The sequence below is a fragment of the Ciona intestinalis genome, chromosome 5 (assembly GCF_000224145.3).
Source record: "Ciona intestinalis chromosome 5, KH, whole genome shotgun sequence".
Taxonomy (NCBI): Eukaryota; Metazoa; Chordata; class Ascidiacea; order Phlebobranchia; family Cionidae; genus Ciona; species Ciona intestinalis.
This window is the reverse complement of record NC_020170.2, coordinates 1,909,588-1,919,705: the sequence shown is the minus strand read 5'-3', so window position 1 is coordinate 1,919,705 and position 10,118 is coordinate 1,909,588. Positions and strand designations below refer to the sequence as shown.

The following is a 10,118-nucleotide window of genomic DNA, read 5'->3' as shown; positions in this document are numbered from 1 at the left end:
CTCCTGCCAGCTTACAAGTTACCATGTATGTTACTTTGTGGGTAATTACTTTTTTGGGATTTTTTTATTTTTTTTATGTATGGCTAATAATTTGGATGACCCATTAGTGAACACTGGGTTGGAGCAATTACTGTTAAGTGTGTTGCCTAAGGACACATACGCCCACAATGGTAGCAGCGAAGAGCCTTGAACCACTAACCTCTGGGCTAGTCATGCATACCAACCACTATGCCTTCACATTGGACATACATTATAGAAACATGGAATACTAATGGTATAATTTAATAGTTAATAATATTTAAATACAAATATAAGGCATCATCTTACTGATTGTTCCGAGACAGGTGGTTTCTGCTGCACATCATTTTTTGGAGAGGTTGGTGTCTATATATAAAAGTATAAATGTTTATCCATAGAAATGCGCAGTTCACATTTTTTACAGTTATATGATTAGTTTTAGTTACTTACAGAATCTTTATCTTTGTTTCCAAGATTTTTCCTTATTCTGTTAAACATGGCATGTGTTTTAAAAGCGTAGCGACGAGGTGATTGCTATTAATTTGAATGTAATGCTATTGATTTGAATGTAAGATTTAAGGTCCTGCAACCGGAAATGCAAACTTTCTATTCTCTCTGTAACGGATCACTGCAAATAAAACATAACAAAATCGTCACCGTTTTCCTTTACATAAATATAGTATTTGAAAAAAGGGAAAAGGCCGAAAACATCACGTGCCTAGATTTAGGGGAATACCCGATAACGTCATAGGAATGTATGAACTGTGTTGTTATGTAACTCGCATTTATTATTAGCGTTATTGTTGGGTTTTGGCGTTATATCATGTGTTCAAGATTACTTCAAGCTTTTCCCTCAGTGGTTCATGGCGTGTCGACAAGATTTACACGTACGCTGACAGGTTTTACGGTAAAGTTCGTGTATGAAACAGACAATTGTGTCAACGGTCGTGCTGGGAGAAACCCTATGGTTGGCAGGTACCGGTACTCGAGTATTGTGAATCAATCCCGTGCATTGTCAACGCCGGCAAAGCAGTATGAGGTATTGTCGCATATTGAACAGGTTATGACAACTTTTGAAGACCATAAAATACATAAATTTCAAAGTTTTCTTGTTTCTGATGATGCATTGGTTCAAATTTGTGATGCTTATTTTCAATTAGAACTGAATGAAAGAGCTGCTGTTTTGTCTTGGTTGTGTGCTAAGTATGGTGTGCAGCATAATGAACTACTGGAAACATGTGAGATATTACAGAAGTGCATTAATAAGAGAAAAGATGCAACCCTCTTGCTTGCTGAGAGCCGAATGAGACTTCAGTTAGAACCTCTCTATAACCAAATATTTAAACTAATTGGAAGGTTGGATAATGGTGTTAAACATCTTGTGGACATTAGACACGATGTAGAGACAATTGCAAAGTCTAAAGCTGCAAATATTGATGTTGAGCAGTTTCAAAATTTGTCGAACCATTTAAAAGTAATTCTATCTCTATGGTTTTCAGTTGGACTTTTACAACTTAAACGTATTACTTGGGAGACACCAGCAGATATTCTTGAAAAAGTTGGGAGGAATGAATTAGTCCATCAAATTCGTAGCTGGCTGGATTTAAAACACAGACTTGGGCCAGATCGTAGATGTTATGCCTTTTTCCATTCAAGTATGCAAAGGGAGCCGCTGGTCATGCTGCATGTTGCATTGACTGATACAATTTCCAGTGATATCACATCAATAGTTGATTATTCTAATAAGCAAGTAAAAAGTAATGAACAACCAACAACTGCAATATTTTATTCAATTTCTTCAACCCAAAATGGTTTACAAGGGATTGACTTCGGCATCCATTTGATAAGAAAAGTGGTTGAAGAAATAAGCAAAGAGTTTTCGACTGTCAATCAGTTCTCCAGCTTGTCTCCAATACCCCAGTTTCGAAGTTGGTTTATGACGCAACTGAAACTCACAGCCAAGTCAAAGTCTGAGCATGAATTGTTACTTCCTAGTGAAGTAAAAGAATTATCAGCAATTTTAAATGTTTCCAATGATTCTGTGTATAATAGTGTATGGACCATTCTACAGGACAAAGCATGGAAGATCGATGATAACCTACACAAGCTCTTAAAAGTGATTTTAGTTCGAGCTTGTGCACATTATTTACATAATGTAAAACACAGGGGGTTTGCATTTGACCCTGTTGCAAACTTTCACTTCAGAAATGGTGCTATGTTATGGAGAATCAATTATAATGCAGATCCAAGTATAAAAGGATATGAAGCATCATTTGGTTTAATGGTAAATTACAGATACTTTTAAAATGACATTATTTCTTACAGCCAGAAATCCATTCTTCACCAGGAAGTCACTGCATCTGAATCTGTATTGCAACTGATCTAATCAAAATATTAGTTCTATTTTTTTGCTTTCTTTTTTTATTATTCTTGAAAATAATTTATTAATTCTGTTTCTTCTATGCAATATATATATATATGCCCAAAGGATTAGTAATAGTAATATTATTAGGTCAATTTAAGTGCTGTTCAATAAATTTCTTTGGTGCCACTGTTAATTTTTTGCAATATTACTTAGTACTAAGAAGAAATAGTAGCGGATATCCAAGGGTAAACAAGGACAGACCTATCTTTCCCAATAAAAATTGTTCTTACAAAACACAGTTTGTTGCAGAGGTGCAAATTATTAAACTGATAAAGTAGTGATACAAATCGCTTTACCGTAATAATTTTGAATTTTCCAACACTGGGTGAAAAATATTCTTTTAATTTATGAATGTTCAGGTGTGTAGGTGCCTCTATAACTAATTGTGTAAAAAAGTAATCAATGGATTCCGAAGGTGTACAAGCTTTAATAAGAAACAAAGAAGACGATTTTAAAATTGTTTTAAATACTTTATACAAAATTGCAAGAAATATTTTACAGTAAGTGAAAGTTTTAATATGATATATAATAATATGTAAACAAAACAAATAATAAAATGCTGGGGACACTAAAAAATGGAAATTAATTATGTGGCTTGGGATTAGATATTATTATAAACTGTGATAAAAAATTGATAAAATTACATATTGTATTTCTAACTTATTTGTAACTGTATTTATAAACATAACAGAAATCCTTTAGAAGAGAAGTTTCGTTCGATTAAAATTGTCAGCAAAGCTTTTCAAGAAAAAATCTTACCATTTGATGGCGCTATACAGTGTCTGTTGGAAATGGGGTTTAAGGTAAATAAGCATGCTTTACATATTCAATTGAGCGGATCAATCACTGAATTTCTTTAGTTAAACACTGTAGTTAAGAGTATGGTTAAAGCGTTAAACAAATTAGGGGTTAAGAACTTTACTGATGGTAGTCCTTCTTTACACTGCTGTATTTTGGTCACTTGTGCATGTTACCATAGCAATTATTTCATACAAGTAATAACCTATCTTTAATCAATAATCATGAAGTTAAACCACTGAATCAAGAGACTACAGTGCGAGTTAATATTGTGTGTACCAAAATATGGCTTAAATTGGATATTATTATTTTGGCAGCTTAAGATAATTTTTCTTGTCGACCGTTAAGATTTAGGAAACTCCTGCATTACGACATGGCACCAGATTATGTAATCTTTTAACAAACATACATACATACTACATACATTCACAGGAAGATGGGGATAGGTTCACATTGTTTTCTGAAACCAAACTCGACGATTTAGAAGAAATATACAAACAATTAATGAATGCTGAGAAGGTCACATTAAAGAAGAATTTATCACCAAGTTTAAAAAAATCTCAGGAAGAAATCTTACCAAGGTGTGTTAATGTATGGAGGTTTTATTGTAAGAAAGTACCATTTTATTGGTGTAAACTGCACATTGTAAATTCCAATTTACTAAATTGGAATGAAACATACGTTTTGTAAAGAATACATGGATTTTTTTTTGCTATCTATTTTAACGATCGTTTTATTTGTTTGTTTATTCACTTTAAGTTCATAAATAAATTTATATTCAAAATCTCCATTATAACACATATGCAGTAGCAATTCAGACTATGGAATTTTGTTCAAGGTTTTTGTTCATCACTTATTTCATTCAGATTAAAATCTCATTTACGACATACAGCTATGTATGAAAATAAATCTCTTCAGCAAAAAGCACGCGCTGTCATTCCTATAGTTGAATTAAACACTAGAACTGAAAAAAGGCTCAGAGAAGAAACTAATCAAGGTGGGAATCCTGGTGTATCTGTTAAGTTTTAATAGTTATATGAAAATTATAAAAAATATTGTAAATTAAAGTAAATGAAAAATATGATATGTCTTTAATATCTTGAATAGGTTATTGAAATTTGGTTACGTACATTAGATTTGTCTGTAGAGCTTTGTTCAATTTAACATTTAAGTATAATATGTAAATAAATGAATGAATTCACGCGAATATATTCCATATTAAAAACTGAATAAAAATTCCACATTTTGTTTTGTAATAACTTATAGATAAACATAACAGAGCATTAAAACTAGTATAGCCAATATTGAACACATAGCTTTTATATTTTTCAGAATTTTCAAACTACCAATATTGCTTCTTACTTGAGCTACTACATTGGTTCAAGTATGAATTCTTTACTTGGACAAACCAACCACCATGTACGAGTTGTCCTGAATCAGAAAAATATTCAATAGGTATTTTCCATTCAACAGTATGTATTTGACATAAGTTTAAATTTTAGCAACTACCAATGCTATGAACATGTATTTTAAATTTTGCATTCGCCCATTTTGTAAATTTTAAAACTACATTTTACTGACTAAAGTTTTTACGAAAAAAAAACAATTTAAATTTTTAAGTATGTTGAGTTCAAATTTATTCTCCCATATTTAACATGGCTACTGTTTAGTTCATTTGGTTTTTGAGCCACCTTATTTATTTGATATCCTTATACAGCAGTGGTTCTTAAACTTTTGTTTATGCTTTACAGGTATGTTGCCACCATCAGATGAAGATTTATTATGGGGAGCTTCAAGGGTTGAAGGATACACTTGTTCTAATTGCAATAAAATTCTCCGCTTTCCAAGATACAACCACCCAGAGAAATTACTTGAGACGAGAACTGGTATGTTTTTAAATGTTTAATATATTAGGGTGGGGAAGATAGGACACCTTTTCTTTCTAATTTCCTGTCCCATCTGGTAGTAAACAAAGAACATTCAAAGAATTATAAAACCGTATCCTCACAACTCCCATGTTAATTGTTTAAAACACGATCAGGATATTTGGATATTATGAGGTGTGTCCTGTCTTCCCCTACAGTACTATATAGTTATATTTGTATAGGTAAAATATAATGCATTGTAAAAGATGTTTTCAGTGTCAAATCATGTTATTTGAATCAATAATTGTGTAGAGTGTAGCATATATGTTTTAGCCAATATCAGGTGTTAAAAACATGTTTTTGAGACCCAGGATTTAGGGTAAAGTTAGTCTATTACCCCTATGCATTGTTGTCTAAAGTGAATGTATTTTCCGAGTGCTCTTAATTCTGTTTTATTTATTTGATATATTTCACAACAGGTAGATGTGGGGAATGGGCAAATTGTTTTACACTTATATGTAAATCAATGGCTTATGATGCAAGGCATGTCTTAGATTGGACAGACCATGTGTGGACAGAGGTAGGATAGTTTTATACAGGGCTTTTAATCTCCTAATACTTTCTGCCACTCTTCAGGGTTAATAATATGAATGTAATTATGACACGGGTGTTCATACACCTCTTGCCAGCTTACGAGTTACCATGTATGTTACTTTGTGAGTGATTATTTTTTGGGGGGCGGGTTTTCTTTTTTTTATGTATGGCTGATAATTTGGACACCCCATTGGTGACCACTGGGTTGTATATATGTAGTACTTTGTGCAAATTGATATACTAACAACAAATGAAGTTCGTTTACGCCTCTCCCCCTATTTTCGGAAGCTCTGGTTAGGAATATATATTGCATTTAATGTCTTATTTTGTCAACACACCAGTAAGTTATCAGCAATCTTTTTCATCACAGGTTTTTATAGTAAGCATGGATCGATGGCTACATTGTGATTCTTGCGAAAATGTTTGTGACAAACCACTCATGTATGAACAAGGTTGGAACAAGAAGTTGTCACTTATAGTTGCCGCTGATCACGAGCATATTGTTGATGTCACGCGAAGGTATTTTCATGTTTAGACACCCATAATAAAAACATTGTTATATTTAGGGTTTGGTGTTATGACTTTTGGTATGTAATGAATGGACCACTACCAGTAAAAACTAAAATTTATTATTTTATTGAATGTATGATATGATTTGACACCAAATTTTTACCACTGGGTTGCAGCAAAAATAGTAGCAGCATTGAACTTGCTATCCTTTGTTACAACTCAAGCGTTCTAGGCCCAGGCATTGAAAAGGTCAGAATTTAAATAGTCGCTTTGAATTTATACCTTTTTGTTTACTTCAGATACACCCGCGATGTAAATGCTGTTGAAATTCGAAGAAACAAAATGTTTGATTCTGATTGGTTGAAATCTACAATCCGAGAATTAAACGAAACAACACGTTTATCAATGACACAAGCAAGAAAGGTAAAATTAAAAGTTCATAAACACCATTTATATCCTGGTTTAACTGTATATTGTGCAATTAGAATTCAGCATCTAATAATAAGAATTCCACAATACTTCGATATTCTCATATTTTTCTATTTTTATTTGCAGGAAAAACTCAGAAATCGTCAGTTAAATGAAGAAAAGGAATTGTCTTCGGTGAAAACAGAAACTGGTGGCGAATATGAAGGTAGAACATCTGGATCGTTGGCCTGGAGGTTGGCAAGGGGGGAGACTGATAAAGTTAAGGATGGAAAAAGTAAGATGGAAACTTGTGAGGTTATAAGGCCAAGTGAAGATGAAATAAAAAGTGGAATGTTGACTTTGGAATATTCTTCAAGTTTAGATAAGTAAGTTGTTTATGGTTTTATTATTTATTGTATTGTTGTGTATGTAGCCAATTACATTGTTTTGTATGTAGCCTTTATGTTAATATATCAAACAAGTTACCTTTGGAATACTTTTAAGTTTAGATAAGTAAGTTACTCTGTATAGTAAGTTACTCTGTATTTATTATATTGTTGTGTGTGTAGGCCAACATATTGATTTAAATTATTACTATCGTATCGGTAAATAAATTAAATAGTATCGGTAAATAAAATAAATAACTGATTTATAATGAAATAGATACACAAGAATAACTGACAACAATAAATCATATGATGGTTGGAAATCGTTGGTTTATTGCCATCAAGATGTAATGAAAAAGGTGGAGCAAGATTGGAAACAGGCAAGTTTGAAAAGTTATCATATTTAACCCCAATTTATCATTTTAACCCAAATTTATCATATTTAACCTCAATTTATCATATTTAACTCAAATTTATCATTTTTAAGCTAAATTATCATTTTTACCAAAAATTTATCATTTTTAAACTATAAATAAGTGACACTTACCTCTATGGCAAGGCAATGACAGTCTATTTTAATACTTATAATATACTTGCAAGAGTTACCACAGACTAAATTTGTTACTAATGTTTTTCATATGGCTGAACATTTAAGGACACACTATAATGGTTGCAGCATTAAGCACTAAACTCAGTATTTTTTCTTATAATGTAAACGTTCCAACCAATGTGCTGTGGTGCCATTCAAACTATTAGGAATTAATGTTGGATTTTTCAGACATACATCTGCAGAAAGGAAGATACAAGTGTGGGTTATATTTCATGGCGTGTTGAGTTACCTAATACATGCTTACTTACTCATGTTGAACTTTGTGTGAAAGATAGTGTATTTGAACAAGGTCATGTGTCATGGCTGCTTACTACAGATAAAACAACCCATATTGTTAAGTCAGGCAAGTGAAGTTAACATTGTTTTATTACTTTTACTACACTGTTAAGTTGACTGAATACTGACAATGCCCTAAGGAATTCCTAATTTCAAGAACCTGTTACAGTCACTGGCGCAGAGTACAGGCTTGCGGTGCATTCACATCTAATTCGCTACTCTTATTAAAAGAGCAACCAACGTACGCACATAAAATGTTTCGACAGTGACAATCACCAGATTACTAAGTAAAGAAATGGGACTTCAGTACACCCTGTATTTTGTATAAAAAATAATACAAGGACACCATATTTTAACAATAATCAATTCAAACTAGGACACGTATTTTAATAAAGATAATGTTATCCATTCTTACAGGGACAACTGAAAAAATTGATTTGACAAAATCCAAGTCACAATTTTTTTCAATCCATGCGTTTCTAAGAGGGGAAAACTGGCAACACGCTCAGCTATTCCGTGAACCTCTTAATACATCAGAAATATCTTTCAATGTAAAGGTGTTATGGAAGCAAAAATAGGTTTTCACTGTAAAAATGTATTTTTTTAGGTGTAATCTTGTTAAAGAAATTTTGTATATAGTATAGTAGGGTGAAGGAAGATGGGACACCTTTAGCACATAATATTCAAATATCTGGATCTTGTTTAAAAAAAATAAAAACGGTCTATGTGGGAGCCGTGAGAATATAGTTTTATAATTCTTTAAATGTTCTTCGTTTACTACTAAATGGGAAAAGAAAATAGAGTTAAAATGTGTCCCATCTTCCCCCACCCTACTATATATGTTGAGCTTTTAAAGGTATAGCTGTACTAGACAATAATACTAACAGATATTTATTACCAAGAATAAACCAGACCACATTCTCGTACATATTTTATTCGCTTGTATTCTACATAAAGCATCTGAATTTGTGTCCTGTCATGTATAGAATAGGATAAAGAGAAGTTTGGAGAATCAAGTATTAGTCAACTTACAGTAAAAATAGGTTTAAAGTATAATACTGTTATTACTAAGACAAATAAGTACAGAAAAGAATTTTATAAAAGCACAGCTTTATAAATGAGCACTAAATTGAAAAAAAAACATGCTGTTTAATCTTATTTAGTTAGTATGTATGTATTGTTTTTCAATTAATCCAAGACAACTAAATACAGAAAGGAATTTTATGAAAGCACAGCTTTATAAATAAGCGCTAAATTAAAAAAACTTGTTAAATTTATTTAGTAAGTATGTATTGTTTTTCAATTGAACCATTGAAACTACAAATATAACAAAGCGATCTTGCAAGAAGTACCTGCCGTGTTGCGAAATAACGCAGGCAGTATAGGTACCAAAATAAAACATAAAATTAAATATTTTCAAAAATCAGTGCAATCTATAGATTTGCAGGAGGTACCTGCCGTGTTGCGAAATAACACAAGTAGTATAAGTACCAAAATAAAACATAAAATTAAATATTTTTAAAATTTTTTACTATTTTTTATCCATGTTACCACTTGAACCAAAAAAAGAAGATTTTTTCAAAGTGATGTTGTTTGTACAAACGCCGCAAGGTACTAGTTTTATCTTTATAATTTGATTTAATGTTTTCGATCCATGTTACCAGTTGGACCAAAGATTTTTTCATAATGATATTGTCCGTACAAAGGTTGCAAGGTACCGGTTTCATCTTTATAAGTTGAATACCGCTTTATATGCTCAAACTGGCGAACAGCAAAATCATAAAATTCTCTCTCCATTCTGTAAGTTTTTGTGTTTTTCATGGCAGCCAGCGTAGCTTCAGATGGTGGTTCTTTGTGGATTGTGTTACGAATGTGAGACTTTGAACCTAAAATTTAGAGAGTTTTGACTGTTTAGGAGTGCTTTCATAACAAGATTTGACGCTTGCTGCTATAATTAACCAAAGAATCGTTGTTCCAGCCCAGTGGTCACCAAAGTGCTAATTCAATTTCAGCCATACAAAAAAAATTCATCACTCTAAAGTTAAATACATGGTAACTCATAAGTGCTATGGCGCCATTTATTCATAATAAATTTGACTGCAAAAACGCCTCATAACAATATACCTGTGCGAAACTTGTTAATAATTCCATTAAAAATGCGCGGTTGTATTGCTTCAAGGACAACAACAAAATCTTCCAGTTGTTCTGTCACACCAACCAATGCATAT

The 10,118-nt window shown here is 32.1% G+C and overlaps 4 protein-coding genes across 10 annotated transcripts in view; 2 read left to right on the top strand and 2 right to left on the bottom strand.

Moving 5' to 3' along the window:
* zf(fyve/c2h2)-2 (zinc finger protein ZF2) overlaps window positions 1-680 on the bottom strand; it is a 19,060-nt gene extending 18,380 nt beyond the window's left edge. For 3 of the 5 annotated variants that reach the window (XM_026834413.1, XM_018811824.2, XM_018811825.2), the window contains exons 1-2: window positions 469-633; window positions 328-384 (exon numbers count right to left, since the gene is read on the bottom strand). In XM_026834413.1, the coding sequence (XP_026690214.1) occupies window positions 328-384; window positions 469-516 (105 nt within the window). In that variant the 5' untranslated portion in view covers window positions 517-633. Of the gene's footprint in view, window positions 1-327; window positions 385-468 lie in introns of all 5 variants that reach the window. The other 2 variants (XM_009860224.3, NM_001047993.1) reach the window with 2 other exon arrangements.
* Window positions 1-8,816, top strand: part of LOC100181653 (peptide-N(4)-(N-acetyl-beta-glucosaminyl)asparagine amidase) — a 10,605-nt gene extending 1,789 nt beyond the window's left edge. Inside the window, exons 3-15 of one of the 2 annotated variants that reach the window (XM_026834435.1) lie at window positions 2,821-2,943; window positions 3,135-3,246; window positions 3,674-3,822; window positions 4,108-4,238; window positions 4,574-4,696; window positions 4,993-5,127; window positions 5,586-5,686; window positions 6,071-6,219; window positions 6,510-6,633; window positions 6,766-7,004; window positions 7,282-7,384; window positions 7,783-7,957; window positions 8,308-8,816. In XM_026834435.1, the coding sequence (XP_026690236.1) occupies window positions 2,846-2,943; window positions 3,135-3,246; window positions 3,674-3,822; window positions 4,108-4,238; window positions 4,574-4,696; window positions 4,993-5,127; window positions 5,586-5,686; window positions 6,071-6,219; window positions 6,510-6,633; window positions 6,766-7,004; window positions 7,282-7,384; window positions 7,783-7,957; window positions 8,308-8,468 (1,800 nt within the window). In that variant the 5' untranslated portion in view covers window positions 2,821-2,845 and the 3' untranslated portion in view covers window positions 8,469-8,816. Of the gene's footprint in view, window positions 1-2,787; window positions 2,944-3,134; window positions 3,247-3,673; window positions 3,823-4,107; window positions 4,239-4,573; window positions 4,697-4,992; window positions 5,128-5,585; window positions 5,687-6,070; window positions 6,220-6,509; window positions 6,634-6,765; window positions 7,005-7,281; window positions 7,385-7,782; window positions 7,958-8,307 lie in introns of those variants that run through there. The other variant, XM_002122653.5, reaches the window with a different exon arrangement.
* Window positions 790-2,657, top strand: LOC100184837 (malonyl-CoA decarboxylase, mitochondrial). The gene has a single exon (XM_002128600.4). The coding sequence runs from the start codon at window positions 842-844 to the stop codon at window positions 2,321-2,323; it is 1,482 nt and encodes a 493-aa protein (XP_002128636.1). The 5' UTR covers window positions 790-841; the 3' UTR covers window positions 2,324-2,657.
* LOC100182466 (heparan sulfate 2-O-sulfotransferase 1-like) overlaps window positions 8,809-10,118 on the bottom strand; it is a 6,682-nt gene continuing 5,372 nt past the window's right edge. The window contains exons 7-8 of one of the 2 annotated variants that reach the window (XM_009860323.3): window positions 10,015-10,108; window positions 8,809-9,776 (exon numbers count right to left, since the gene is read on the bottom strand). In XM_009860323.3, coding sequence (XP_009858625.1) covers window positions 9,529-9,776; window positions 10,015-10,108 — 342 coding nt within the window. In that variant the 3' untranslated portion in view covers window positions 8,809-9,528. The remainder of the gene's footprint in view (window positions 9,777-10,014; window positions 10,109-10,118) is intronic. The other variant, XM_009860322.3, reaches the window with a different exon arrangement.